At 37.1% G+C, this 15,785-nt stretch overlaps 1 protein-coding gene across 2 annotated transcripts; it reads right to left on the reverse strand.

Moving 5' to 3' along the window:
• Positions 1-1,514: 1,514 nt before the first annotated feature.
• LOC117291835 lies at positions 1,515-11,161 on the reverse strand. Of its 2 annotated transcripts, none has more exons than XM_033773767.1 (6): positions 10,975-11,161; positions 9,410-9,542; positions 7,677-7,841; positions 5,079-5,331; positions 3,655-3,863; positions 1,515-2,667 (listed from the first exon to the last, which is right to left on the reverse strand). In XM_033773767.1, the coding sequence occupies exons 2-6, from the start codon at positions 9,515-9,517 to the stop codon at positions 2,389-2,391; spliced, it is 1,014 nt and encodes a 337-aa protein (XP_033629658.1). In that variant the 5' UTR covers positions 9,518-9,542; positions 10,975-11,161; the 3' UTR covers positions 1,515-2,388. The 2 variants fall into 2 exon arrangements, with proteins under 2 accessions (XP_033629658.1, XP_033629659.1); XM_033773768.1 differs by lacking the exon at positions 10,975-11,161 and adding an exon at positions 10,260-10,380.
• Between the last annotated feature and the right edge of the window lie 4,624 nt (positions 11,162-15,785).

Consider the following 15,785-nt stretch of genomic DNA (forward strand, 5'->3'; position numbering starts at 1 on the left):
CAGTTCTAAATAAAATACAAAAAATGCTACCAACTAATATCACAAAATGTACACCATAACCAATCTAAGGAGAGGTTTTAATTCATCAGCTCAGGACTCTAAGGTCATTAGTGCCGTGTTTGTATGGATTTCATCAAATTGATTATGCATATTTTGGTTCTACTTGTAAATGGAGTTTATTGATCAAAAGTGGTCTCCACAGTGGTAAAAAGCAACTCAGTTTTCTTTTAAGAAAATTGTTCATGGATTTTGATAAATTGTTTCAAAATTGTACATGTTTTTCATGTCATGCCCATTTGAACATTACGGATATGATGTTGCAATTAATGACTTTATAGCACTGAGCCAACAAATTATTGTTTAAAATTGCACAGCAATCTGTGATTGAGAATCATAACAAAGATGTCAAGATGTTAGCAAGAGGTGTTTTTCCTAGAAAGTAGACAAAATAATCTTGACTCAATCTCTCTCATTTTATTCAAAATGTGACACATTTTACTAAACATCTTAATCTTAGTATTTGGACATTTAAGCAATGTGATTGTGCATTGTTAATGGAAGGTTGTTGAAAAAATCCAAAATAGGAAACGAAATAAGACTGTCTTTTAAAGCAATCGCACAACATCAGTAAACAGTATTGTCCAAAGGCCCAAACTTCGTGTATCTCAACTTATATAGAATAACAAACCTGTGAAAATTTAGGCTCAATAGGTCATAGGACATGTGTTAATGTTTAAAATAAATCTGTTATTCTCGATATCGAGAATTGATAATTGTTTTAATGTTTTCTCAAAAAGTAAAGCATTTCATGGAATAATATTTCAAGGGAAGTCTTTCACCATTACCTTCTGTAAACCCTGTAAGTTATTTGTAAATCTGTGAACTTTTAATTTTTGTTCTGTTCAGAAAGTGTCCAATGGCTTTAAAGCTGGAAAACTTGATCCGATTATCAAGGAATGTAAATATACATAATTTTTAGGTATAAGAACTGAAGGTCATTGCACTTTCTCACAGCAAATTAGTGTAAGAAATCACAGCGGCAGAAATTCATGCAGTTTACCAAATCATGGCTCAAAATCCAGCCAAAGGCGTTTCTGAGACTACCAATATCTAAGAGTTATAGGCAAACGAGTTGGTAACCAAGTCACTTCATAAGGTATTACATCATATCTCTGGAAAGTTATTAATGCTCTCAAAAGATACATCCTTTATTTTAGTTTAAAGTTATGGCTTTATCATTTTATTAACATTATTTGATTACTATTATTGAATTGGTATGATTAAGTATGTAGTACTTATAAAATTAGTTCACCTGATACTTTTTGTTTGTCTGTAAGATCCACAATCTCTGAATCAAGTCTAAGACTTGTTAATGGTAATTTTGGTTTTACTCAAAGACACCGATATGTGTTACCACTGTATACTCAGTACTTTCCAGAGCTCTGTGAAAAGAATCACAGGCATATTACTCGGGTGGGATTCGAACCCACGCCTTTTGCAATTCTAGAGCAGTGTCTTACCAACTTAGACCACCGAGATTGCCCGGTGGCTAGAGGCAGTTTGAATACTATATTTTAGCAGCGGGTACCGTAACAATCTAAACCATCCGAGCCACAACATCGTTGGAACAGCTAAGTCACTGCGATACAACCAAGAAAATGCTTAACCTATTGAATGAGCCTAAAACATGTTTCTGGTCACAGTCGTCAGTACAAGCCCCAGGTGAGGGGCAGAATGTCATTATACAGCCAGTACTGGACTCAAAGGTCACCATTCCATACAATTGATTATGGACAGTATTTGGATGTCACAAACTTGCAATGAATACTTTGCATCAAATAATATGCACCAATTTTCTTGTGCTCAACTCCTGCAAAAAATTCACTGCAAAAACAGCCATGTGATGTCAAAATTCGCTTCGCATTCGCAGGAAGTATGAACCGAGCATTAGAAAGCAGTTTTAAACGACTGTTAAAGCATTCATGGCCCTCTAAACTTGTCATGTTTTAAATCGTCTTTGAATGGTATCCATTCTTAAATCTTTTCGTCCGCTCATTTGTCTGTAGATGATAAGTCAAAATGCTGTAATCCATGAGCTTGTAATTCCCATTGGTTAAATGAATAAAGATTTCAATAAAAGATCGCAGTAGTAGCAAGTTTTAAATAGATGCTAGTGCAAATTCTATACTACGAAATAAATGGGAAAAGAGTAGAAAAATATTGCAGTAAATAAGCCTTCATGGCTCTATTTCACAACACACTTTGAAATGCTTAAGATGAGTGGTCTCTGATCTCCATTTGTGACCACACACATTATGATGGAGTGAAATAGAGCAAAGGTTACCCTTCACATCTCCTAACACACACACATCACATCATCAGAGCTATTTAAGTGTTAGTGTGTCCATAGACAGGTCCTGTAACTAATGAATTGAAGTTAACTGACATGAAGACATTACCATGATCTCTCAATACTCTAATGTAGTTCAATGAGGCTTTCTGATCCTGGCTTGTGATGCCGAGGTCACCATAGATCTGGGCTAGACCTCTACTATGAGCATCCTCAACAAGGGCTTGAGCTTGGGCAGAGGCTCGCGACGTCAGCAGGGCGGCTTGAGCTGTTGCATTTTGGGTTTTCTCCTCAGCAGAATTTTCAATTTCCTTGACCTAGGTTTGCAATCAATTGTAAGACATTAAGGTACATGAGGTGATTAGATTTTCATTAGATCAGAAGAAATGTACTGCAAATGATTTTGTTTAATTGGTTTTAATTTTTTTCTGTTATGCAAGTAGCCAGACACACAAGGCCTGAAGGCCACTTCAAGGTATGGGCTACAAATCAACTATTTTCCAGGGGGCCGTTGCCACTTACTCCTGGGGCTGAAACAGGGAAGCCCCTTTACAGTCCATACGGATAGTCTTCTTTATCATTGTATTGCCTTGCTATGTGAGATACCTATTTGTACATAAAGAGAGATCTTTATCATTTGATTTGTGGAACAAGCCCCATGAATCACACGTTACTGCTTTGACGCTGCACAATTTATTATTGGACAGGCATCTGTGAAATATGGAAAAATATTGGGCACTCCACAGTGTCGCTCCAAAAATCAGTATGCCCTGCTGTTTGTCCACAAAAGGGCGAGGTCATATCACAGCAGACAAGGTTAGGGTCTACATCCTGAAATTGTTCACATTGTTTAGAAGGTTTTTTTAAAGGATTTTCAATGAGTGGGATGGCCAAGTTTCCTTGTTTAAGCTGTGTTTATTGCGAACAAATTTTAAATGACAAGGATCTATGTGTGAGTTATAGTAAATGCATTTGGTTTGTGAATTATTGTAAAATATAAACACTCGGTGAAAAGTTAAATTTTCCTATTTGATTTGAACATTGAGTTTCCTTCTAATGGTTTTTATTTAAAATTATTGTAAGTTTAGACGTAATTCAATCTGCTTGTTGTGATGTCAAATAAATGTATCTACACGCATGCATTACTTTGCAGGAACACCATGCGAGTATCTATTTTGAGTTTCAACAACAGGTTCCTTACAAAATAAGAACCAACACTTCTCAAAAGAGATGTATTCACGTTGAGTTACGGCAAACCTCTCTTAGTTATACTTCCACAATGCAAAGTTTCCAGACCTACTTACCTTCTCTTCTGTGGCCTTCCTAGCAAGCTGAGCCTGTTGTATGTATCCCTCTCTTATCCCATCTTCAAGCTGTGTGAGAGTTTGTAAGTTACGGCTCAATACATCATCAGGAATATTGACATAGCCGAGCTGGAAGAAGCGCACATCAGCAAAGAATCCCTTGTCTTCAATGGTGCACTCTGAATAGCGTTTGCAGTTTCTCACGCAACCTGATGATTACAAAATGAAGTATAAAGTATAGCCCAGACCTCCATTTATTTCATCAAATTGAACATTTCAACACTGCTTAGTGCCAATTAGAGACAAGAGTAGACTGTGCATGTCTGCAAATGTACAAGAAACTGTTAGGATCAACTTACATTACTTGTTTGTAAAAAAATATATGTAAATAAATAAATCAAAGTCATGCATGTTCCCAAACAGCCATAAATCCACCTTGAGATTCATCAACTCATGAAAGGTTGAAGCTATAAAGGGCAACAGATTTGCAGTCTGTGCAAATGCGTAAGTCATATAATGCATGGGTGGCACCGTGCCATCATGTATTTTAATGAATACAATAGACCAATCCATTAGGCTCCGCCCACGACGCACGTGTGAGCAAAACCTGTGAGCCTCTCCAATGCCTTTCTGCACAACTCTGCTGCGCGCGCCAAGCATACACACACGCATGTTGGACCTTATTTGTCGGACCTTCGTTGCGTTGTGATTGGTCAATACGAAATGGGGCGGAGCTTAATGGATCGGTCTATTGATTGGTCGGTCTGCTAATAGCTTTACTAGAATTTTTATTTTTAAATTGCTGAAAATGTTAACAGCAATGCTTATGTCAAGAATTTGTACGAAAAAACAATTTGCCAAAGTGATTTTTTGACACATTTGTTGGTTCTTGAAAACGGAGCCTATTTGAATGTCATTGTCAAGGAATCATGTGATATTTGAAATTCGAATCCCATTAGGGTGATCCCTTGGCTGCCGCTTCCCAGATTATATTGTAAACTGGGGAGTGATCCAGCCATAGTTATTTCAAGTTCTACCCAATCCAATCCAACTTGATTAAAGCCATCATACACTTTCGGTAAACAGTATTGTCCAAGTCCCACAATTCGTGTATCACAATTTATATATAAAATAACAAACCTGTGAAATTTAGGCTCAATCGGTCATCGGAGTCGGGAGAAAATAACAGGAAAACCCACTCTTGTTTTCGCGCGTTTCGCCTAAAACAAATCCGTAATTCTCGCTAACGAGAATTTATATTGTTTTAATGTTTTCTCAAAAAGTAAAGCATTTCATGGAATAATATTTCAAGAGAAGTCTTTCACCACTACCTTCTGTAAACCCCGTAAATTATTTATAAATCTGTGAACTTTTTTTTTCTTCTTTTCTGTACCGTAAGTGTCCAATGGCTTTAAAGAGTGTACCTTCTGGAGAGTTTTCACATTGGAACTTGCAGCAGTCTCCCTCCAATCGACTCTTGATTGCATTGAACAACACTTTCTCTATATCCGCACGAATCTCACCAAAGTCACGCGTGGAGAAGTCCTTGGTGGCGCCCTTCAACTCATCAATGGCGTTATTACGTAAGATATCCTTGTAGTAGACATCATAGGTATCATGAAGAAGCTTAAGATCCCTTCTACGCAGGAAGTACTGGAAAGTACAGTCCAGGGTCACCTACCGATGAGAAGGTTTTTTCATTTAATAATTTAGTGTCTAAAAACCACAATCCAGGAATGCTGTTGGGAAGTCATTGCATTGCATGTGTGTGTACTGTACTGTATGCTCCAAGCTTTCCGTACAGCTCAAAAGCTGGCATAAATTAATGCGTCATTTGACAAAAAATCACTCTATAATGGATGTTAAATTTGCATCACAGAACATAAATTTTGGACGGAACTCGTGGCATCAGGAGATTAATGCAATAGTAATTTAGTTTACTTCTTTTTTTTCTTTCTTTTTTCCCTCCTATTGTAAATATATAGTGATCTTATATTCTGCATTTTTACCTGTGAAATTTATAAATTAAATGAAATGAAATGGTTCCAACTACCTTACACTTAACGCTGGAATACACTAGCCAGTGATCTGAGACTTTATTCGGCTTCACTGTATACACTGTATGTATGAATTGATTCTCAGCTTAGTAACTAGTTATGACTAAAGCAATAAATAAGCTGATTTTTGTTAGCAGTCTCAAAAACATGCATGAGAAAGTTACCACAACATACAGTGTCAAGACAATTCGTACCTTTGCCACTTCGTACCCTGGATTCTTCATACCGTTCAAAGGTACTACATGTAAGTGACTTTGGACACTTAGTACCTTTTTACAAGACATTTTGTACCTTCTTATGAGTAACTTTGTACTTTCTCACGAGACACTTCCTACCTTCGTACTAAATCGGGATTTCTGCGTCGTTTATGATTATTTTGTGCTTTGTGATCGAATGATTATGAAATAAAAGCAAATCAAACAAATTATTACTAATTTGTTGGGACCAAGAAGCCACTTTGACGATTGCGTGATTGTTTAACTTTAAAATATTTGTAAAAAATTCGGGTGGAAGATGTTAATGGAAAATTATGGAAAATATTAATTTCACATTAAAAGGACATTCACATACTCAAACAAAAATTACTATTCATTAATGTGTATCTCAACGAACATTAACTTATTGAGGAATACACATTTCAATGAAGGTACGAAGTGACTCGGCTGAGGGTACAAGTGACTCAGCTGATAGTCAATTCGTAATTTGCAACTAATAATTCGCAATCGTTGAACTATTCAACCCCTGCGAAACATTCACTGCAAAGACAGCCATGTGACGTCAACATTCCCTTCGCATTTGCCTTCGCAGGAAGTATGAACCCGACTTAAGTCAAACTCACATCAACTTCTGCAACAATATATTCTCACAGATGCCAACATTGAATTTTAAAAAAGAGTAGCATCTCCCAAATGTTAAGGGCGAGCGCAGCTTGGGCTCCCTAAACGGATCTTTCTATTACTCTCTACAATGCTAATTAGCTCATTTTCAGGCATTGTTGTGAAATAACAATTACCTGTATGCATCAACAGAACAGCTACAAATGTTTATAGTGGCCAGTGAAAAAAAAAAAGAAAAAAAACCCTGATTTCCCTCATCTTCTGACTATGTTTCAAAAATAAATGTAACATAAAAAACGGTGGCCTTACTTAAATGTAACATAAAAAAGGGTGGCCTTACTTAAATGTTTTTGTTTTAATGATCAGAAACGCAACAACAAGCTATTGGGAGAGAAAAAAAAAAAAAAAAAAAAAAAAACAACGTGTCCGGATTTTGGGCAAAAAATACGTGTCCGTATTTTGGGCATTTTCTGGACATCGACGCTACAATTACTGGTAGGAAAACATGGAAACTGTCTAGCTTAGACCTCACAGGCCACTCAGTTGAAGGTATTTTTGTTCAGAAGTCTCCTTTTTTTGTCGCCATTATTTCGTACTATTTTTGCCAAGCTTCGATGAAGTACATGTACAGCCAGCGTGGGCACAATAATAGTGGATACATGAGGAATGAGGTTACTGTGACACGTTAGCTCACACACAACCTCATTCCCCACCCACGTGTGCACTATTCCCCATCGTGTAATAGAGATCAATGGGTACGATCTTGCAGAAATGCACTAGCGTAAAAAATGCACACTCAGCCGGCCAGACAGCGGGGGAGGGCACGCAACAATCATTACGTCGAGACACGTACATTGGTCGAGTGAATTCGCCGCTATTATTCAACACTGCGTTCTAAAATTAAAAGTTTTTTTTTTCTTTTCTGTTATAATTGTTTTGATATTTTTCTTAATTTTTATTTCCACTTAATAGTTCATTAGTTGTTTGCATGTATTGTACGATTTAATAAAATTATATTGGGCGGCTTGTTTAGCGTGTTTTATTGAGTATTATCGTAGCGACGTAGTCACGGCTCGAAATTGTATTTGCTACGCCCAAATCGTGTATGTTGGTATCTCTGTATTCTTACCTCCAATCTATCACTGGTAAAAACAGCAATTTGAGTTAACTCAACTAGATGGGCATCAGCTTGAAAAATCTTAAATTCATGATCAATCCCAATCAGGTAATGACCGCCTGAGTAAACAGTGTCAGTATCAACATTCCCTGTGGATTTCCTTCGACTGAAACCATACTGAAAAGCAAATACAAACCAATTAAGACACAAGGTTAGCTCATAGAAATGGTTGTTTCAATATTTGATGTTCTGAGTATAATGGATCAAGCTTATAATTTCCAATAAGACAAAACATTCAGTTTTCTCCTTATTTTCCTGGGGCTAGTGAGTTACAGAGCTGCTAAACGAATGCCTCTTGTGCCGCTGGCGTGTGGGTTCCTTGTGCATGCAGTGCAAGTGCTTGCCTCTATTCCGTCTGAAAATTTGCCCCGAGTAAAAAAACCTTAAAGGCACTGACCACTAATTGGTAATTACTCAAATTAATTATTAGCATGAAAACATACTTGTTCACAATCAATGGAGAGCTGTTGATAGTATAAAACATTGTGAGAATAGGCTCCCTCTGAAGTTACATAGTTTTCGAAAGAAGTAATTTTCCACTGAAATATTTGAATTTGATTTCAAGACCTCAAAATTAGATGTTGAGTTCTTGAAGTCAAGCATCTGAAAGTACACAACTTTGTGTGACAAGGGTGTTTTTGTCCTCCATTATTATCACGCAACTTCGACAACCAATTAGGTCTGTTGTTTGGTGCATATGTTGAGATACACCAAGTGAGAAGACTGGTCTTCGACACTTACCAAAGGTGTTCAGTGTCTTTAAGGCATTAGCTGGAAAGCTGTTTTGTTTCATAAGTTCTATATTACTTTATCAAAAACACGATTCCAGTGATCAGATGGAACATGTATTACATTTTGTTAAAGCCATTATACACTTTCGAAACAGGAAAAAAAAAAAGTTCACAGATTCACAAACAACTGACAGGGTTTACAGAAGGTAATGGTGAAAGACTTCTCTTAAAATATTATTGCATGAAATCCTTTACTTTTCGAGAAAAAATTAAAACAATTATCAATTCAGGTTGTCGAGAGTTACGGATTTATTTTAAACACATGTCATGACACAGCGAAATGTGCGAAACAAGGGTGGGTTTTCCCCGTTATTTTCTCCCCGCTCCGATGACCGATTGAGCCTAAATTTTCACAGGTTTGTTATTTTTTATATCAGTTGTGATACACAAAGTGTGGGCCTTTGGACAATACTGTTTACCGAAAGTGTCCAATGGCTTTAAGGGCTTTTTATAAATATAAATGTACACACTACATTGACTTATGCCCTTAAAAGTTTTAGTGAATGGTGAGTATGGCCAGTTAGCTTGTCATTTTACTGGTCCTCCACCTTTTTTCATTTGACCAAACATTATACTTTAATTGAAAAATGGATGTATTTCAACACTGAACTAGCCAGCTGGATCAGTTGGAGGGACTTTTGACTGGTCCTTGGGTGTTTTAACTTGCATTTGGCCAGCAGACCACTGTCAACGGAGAACGCTGTATGAAGCACTAATTAATATTCATTTGAATTATATAATTATAATGAAAATGTGTATTTCATCCTTAATCTTCGAAGAACAAAATAAACAAATACAAATTCCAGTACTCCTTTGTGTCTTTGATCAAACCCACTTTAAAAAACCCCAGACAATTCTCAGGCACAGCCAGCTATAGTCCATCCTTAGGCCTACCTGATAATACTCCACACCATGGAATGATGATGGTATAAGAATAACTATCAGCAAGACTACAATGCATACTACAACTCCTATGACCTTGGCTGCATCCTCAGACCCCATTCTTAACCTCCTTCTGTCACAGCTCCTGAAACAATACAAGTACAAAGACAAATAAGTACTCCAGGTGGATTTAATATGTAGATAAGGGACAAGATGACGGGGCACAAGTTGAATTTGATGTAAGAACAGATTACTGTGCAATAGTACAGATTTATTGTTGAAACAATATGGAAAACACTAAATAGAAAGGAAATTTATTTTCTGTTGAAAAAACAAACAGTTGGTGAATGTGTACAAATCGAAATTATGAATGTTATATTTTATAATTACTCAACACGAACATGTTTACCATTGAGCAGATGACAGAGCTGTCTGTTTGCATTTTTCAAGTCTAGTAGCCTCGCTTTTGAGTTTGACTTTTTTCCAAGAATGGCAAAGCGACAAACACAATTTGCACGGCCACTCTTGAAGATTGTGCGCGCAAGCTTCATCAAGCTTGCCAAACAGCCTCATTTCATTAAAACCACAAGTTTAATTAAATCCATGGAACGCAGTGTGGTCAGTACATAGAGCAAGGACAAGGTCGAATTGATGGGTCGAAATTTACTCCTAGAACTAAGCGGTTTCGTTTTGACAATAACGAGTCTGCTTTTTTTTACAATTTTGTAAACGCAAATCTTTTTTCTTTTTCTATCTCAGCAAAATTAGGCTCTATATGTGTCCTTTCAACTCTTATTGAGTTGTGGCCGACAGAAAATCCACTCCGCAATCTCAAAAATTGTTAAGAAGTTCTTAGTCTTACCGTAATTCAGTCCCCAACTACTCCATTTTCTCCCTGTCGTTTTACCACACACTACAAATGCCGATTGTCCCCGGCTGTGCGCGTATTTTTTTCCCAGGAAAAACGTGGAGAGTTATCTGCACACGTTCTGGAAAGAAAAAATACCCGATCGGTGATTTGTGTACAAAAACATATGGACACGCGTCTGGGAACTTCGAAGAGTGGTTCCCAGACGCGTGTCCACATGTTTTTGTACACAAAGCATGGATGTAGTGGTGAAACGGAGTAGTTGGGGACTGAAATTGAAACTGAGATTTGCAATTTTTTTTTAATTTGCATTCATAATATTAAAACTTTAGTCTTTACAACCAAAAGAGCCAGAGAAAAAGCAGACTCGTTATTGTCGTGAGAGATGTACGTCTATGAGGTTACCGGAGATGATAGCGAAACAAAACCGCATAGTTCTAGCATGTCTAGGGAGTAGGTCGAAATGATAGAAAAATCTATATAATAATAAATAAAGAATGCATAATTTTCAAAGATTGCGCTTCTGCTCTTTTGCGCAAATTAAACATTCAAAACTTTACGCGCGCAAATTAAGTAAAAGTTCGCGTATACCAAAAGTGGCACACTGCGTATTGTTTGTTTAATGTGCGCCTTTTGAAGATTGCGCTCAACACACCTACACAAACTATAGCATTATAATTATAATGCCAAAAAAACAAAAAAAACTTACAAAACCCCTTGTTATGAAATCGTCATTTATCGGATCACCGGTTCCCAACCAAACAAAACGAAATCGGCACTGATTAGAGGCTAAACGTCTCTCCACGAATGTAGTTTGTAGGAATAGCTCTTGATTGAAAACATTCAAGAGTGAAGGTTTGAGAGGTCCCTTCGTGTTCGTCTCTCTCTTCTCTTCCGGTCCGTCTCTAGCTAGCTAGCTCTTAACAAAAAAATAATTATGTCACCTTCTCAAAACAAGAGGGCGCACTACTCTCAGAGCTCTCTGCACGCCCTTTTCGAAACCACGGCGTCGGAGTTGTGATGTCCCGTCTCCCTCCCCTCCCCCCCCCCCCCCCCCCCCCCCCCCCTCCCTTCCTATAGACCATAAAAAGAAGACACTTATCATACGAAATCAGTGTCTTTTGTCTGAATGCTGAATAAACAATATAAATATTTTTAAAAAGGAACAAACTAAAAGAGTACGTTCTCAAATTAACAGACAGACCCGAGGCCGCTTTCGTAGTTTCGAAAAGGGCTAAAAGAGCCACGGACGGACGTACGGTGGCGCTTTGTTTATTTTTCAATAGACCTTATTGCAGATAGCGATTTTGAACAACTGCGCATGTGCGCGCAAAGGACTGTGGGAAAAATTTGGCACCTCGCTCAAAAAAGTAAATAACGTTCAACGTTCGTACACGATCGATCGGTTTGCAAAATGGATGTGGCAGGAGTGAACGAGAAAGAGCTGATTGATAGAATAAATAGTTCTGGCATAGACGAACTAAGGTAATCTTTAGCTAGAGTGAATGTGCCAAGACACAGTAGTTAAAGACAAACTCCAAAGGCGACATTTTTTCGTGATAAAATTACTGTTTTTAGGTTTGCCCGTCTACGTCTGTAGGGCGTCGGAAGACTGACAATGACATTGACAAGGTCAATGGCGAAAAGTTGCAACACGGATCAGTGACCCTCCCGCAACCATCAGTCACCCTCGAAGGATCGGAAATAACAACCAAAACTTCCCACCAGTGACTCCGATTTGTGCTGATAAATACTTCGACAAAAGCATGGACGACCTCCATGACAAAAGTAAGACATTTTGTTCTGTTACAAAACAGAGAAACATTGCCAAGGTCATGATGATCGAGGACTGTCATGACTGTTTTACAAAAAATAAAAACATTTCTTATTCCTGGTCTAGATAGAGTCTAGATATAGCTCTGTGGATAAAGCCCATCAATGGTTACATTGTCTTGATTCGATTGTGTAATTGTATGCCACTAATCAGCAATGACGTGGACGTAAATAGAATAGCTTGGTAGTTGTACATTTTTAAAACTTTATGTGGCAGATGATACTTTTTCCTTATTTCTCACACCATCAACTTTTTAGGTCTACCACTGATAATGATGGTTCAAAATTACAGTGACCAAAAGTGACTAAGTAATTGTGGTTTATGTTTATATTTATTAATATAAATCTATTTCTACCTCCATGGTTATACCGTAGATCATGACATGACAAGTACGACAAGGTTCTGGTGTAGGTCCTAGCATACTTCTAGTTTCTAGAACTTAGAAGTAGTCCTAGCATAAACATTTTTTATTCAAGGGTTCAGTTTATACAAGTTTGATGTACACGTATTGTACGAACATGATTCTGTGCATAATATAATTACATACTTTGTGCTTTGTTTTGTGCATGTATTACAAAAATGATACTTTTAGTACACTGTAACATAAAGCATCAAGTTGTAAGCTTTATTGTTAGACCCTACTGGTACTGTAATAATGGTATGTTTGTTATGTCTATAATTTTATCATATGATATGAGACTATGAGTTTTTGTAGGTTTGTAATTTGAAAAGCAAGGACTAGGTCACATGAGCGAAACCCTTCTTAAGGTAGGAATTTGAAAAAAGAATATAACTTCTTTTAAATTTTTGTTTTCAAATAAGTTTGATTTATTCAATAAAAAAAATAGATTCTGCATTGGGCATACTCAAAAAATAAATCCTTTTAGTTTTACTTGGAAATTGTCACCATTTAACTTTATTATTTTGGGGGCAACTATCCCAATTAATACATTTTTGGTTATGATAGACTAATAAAAAGCCATATTGAGAAGACTATTTATACACTAACTCGCTTTTATATTCTTTATAAATAATCTATATTTGTATATCTGTTAAACCTGATTCTAAACTTATATACTGATAGGTCTCATTTTGTAGTTTAAGTGGGTGAAAAGTCATTTCAAACCTTGCCATCAAAGAAGAAGTATTGTGAGCACTTAAATGTGATTCTCTGCAAACTCTGCATCTTCAAAATTTGGATTTAAATTAACAAGTAAGTAGACTGGCACTGTGGTCAGGTGGTTCAGGGCCCACTAATAATGGGTTCAGTACTGCCAGAGGCAATTTGTTATGTATTAAGCTGTCTCATAACTTCACAAAGCCATTATTAAAACAATTGATATTTATTAAGCTGCAGCCACCTTTGGCAAACACGTCATGCATGTCAGAGTCCTTGTTCACAAAAAGACTCTAGAAGAGGGGTCAGACTATCTGCTACACCCACAGGTTGGAATGGAATCTAAAGATGACTGTGCCATGATAAAACTGCAGCTATGTATAAAACCTATGACAAAACTCTAGTTTGTGAATGTTACATCATGCATGTTGTGAATTTAACTCCTGGGGTTGGTGTGAAAACAATTGTTCACAATCTAACAAGCATCTGTAATTATTTGACCCATTTTATGGTGAGAGTTTAAAGGTTTCATTGATAACTGTGGGTACACATAATTTAACTCGTGCTGAAAATAAATCCAAACCTGTCACACTTTTTGTTCCATATATTTGTTTACAAACAATTTTTTATTTACAATTTCCATCCTTTAATTTTTTTTCTTCAAATATTTAAATTGGTAATATTAACTTTATAACACACTTGGTATTTTCATGGCCCCTTAAAAACACTTACATTGCAGTTTACTTTACTCAATTATTATCTACCCTTGTTTGCCTCAGGTATTGTTCATGTTGACTGTACTGAGGCGGTTAACTACAACCCTCTAGATCTTTGCAATTGCAACCCTTGGTATTATTTAAATCTTTGCATTATGAAGTATTATTGTATGATTTAAGTAACCAGAATAAATGAAGCTTTAAACTCTTCAAGACAGTGGAAATGGACGTTTGGACAGTGTTATTGTTTGTATTGTATTGTATTATTCTACTTTCTCTGAGAATTGTAGCCTACAACCGCAGGACGCCACGCACAGGCATATTAAGAAGCACTTGCGATACCTTTAGGTGTTTTCAAAGCCCAACAGCCGACAGAACGCTTGCGTCACAGTTCACTCTGCAATTAACATTTATCTTTTCATCGCCAATTTACGTGTCATCAGTCAAAATTGGCCTCAAGAGCATGAAGACACACATACACACACACAGCCTTTAGTCAATTCAGAAGATGGTCAATGAACTCTCCTGCAGCAAAAGAAGTAGGATGTGGTTGGTCGAGTCCACAAAACAACAGTACAGATCACATCTTTGGAGTGAACACAGAACTGGGAGAATAACTGCTTCCAATATGAGTGCTGTCACGAAGCATGTTGATGCACAAGTAATTATCTGAAAGATAAAGCAGACAAAAACTAAGGGAATAAATGAGTGGTTACAAGTTCTTAAAAAGGCGTTTAAAACAGGCAGGGTCATGGTCGTTCAGCCCTTGTTCCTCTTTTACCTATCTTACTTGATGACCTGACATGTGTTGCATTTTAATGACTGAGACAATTTTCGGATGCACTGTGTGGTGTGTGCGTAGTTAGTCTTGGTGCAAGACGTTTCTTGTTTTGCTTTCATACCCAGCGCGGCCAACTCACAAACATCGCCCGTATCGGTGAAACATCTAGCACCAAGACCAGCACATAATTATGCATAAACATATCCAAAAACAACCGGTTATAAACAGCTCCAGCTGGTCTTTATCACTCGTTAACTTTAAACACCCTGACCCCACGTGAAGCGCTTTCCACCACAACAGGAATGCAGATAGCGAAACTGATTGAGGCATTTATGAATGATCTTTTGCCTTGTAAATCATAACCAAACACTCTGCCCTGAAAGTCAGTCATGACTAATATGACTATGAGCTAATTAATGAGCAGTATCATTATCAGAATATAGATATTATATTCTGAATATAATATCAATATCTGTTATCTCTAAAAAATGTCGAGGAATATATAATTGAATAGGCCTATGTTTCTTTTTTAGTTTCTACCACCAATCACACATAAATCTAGCCTATACAATGCTCAAATTGTAGCCTACAGCTTGTTGGGTTTGACATGCTTGATGATTTAATCATGACCCGGTCATGATTAAATCATCAACAAGCGTTATTGATATTTTATTAAACTATTTTGTGTTCATTCAAAGTCAAAAGAACATGCATGGACCTACCTACGTATGTTCATACATGTACACTCCCTCGTTCTTCCGTTGAGTCGCAAAGCACACACACTGGTCCGATGGCATTATTGTCGTAGTTTTTTATATTAATAATACACATCTGACATGGCTAAATAAAGCATGGAGGTACACCCATTCGTGGGTGAAACTGTCTTCCGCCACAGAAGCATGACCGTCCACCACAAACAATGTCAATGTTTACAAACTTATTGTTTACAAAAAAACTTTGTAGAACACGTTACGTGACGACCGTATAACTGGAGGTGCCAAATATCTCCCACAATCCTTTGCGGGACGTCGGATTTTTGCTATCTGCAATAAGGTCTATGGTAAATGCATTT

This window comes from Asterias rubens, chromosome 6, assembly GCF_902459465.1.
Source record: "Asterias rubens chromosome 6, eAstRub1.3, whole genome shotgun sequence".
In the NCBI taxonomy this organism is placed as follows: Eukaryota; Metazoa; Echinodermata; class Asteroidea; order Forcipulatida; family Asteriidae; genus Asterias; species Asterias rubens.

Coding starts and splice junctions, on each gene's coding strand:
- LOC117291835 (XM_033773767.1), bottom strand. CDS start 9,517: ATGGGGTCTGAGGATGCAGCCAAGGTCATAGGAGTTGTAGTATGCATT. Junction 7,842..9,409: donor ATGGTGTGGAGTATTATCAG/GTAGGCCTAAGG, acceptor TTTGCTTTTCAG/TATGGTTTCAGTCGAAGGAA. Junction 5,332..7,676: donor TTACCAGTGATAGATTGGAG/GTAAGAATACAG, acceptor TCTCATCGGTAG/GTGACCCTGGACTGTACTTT.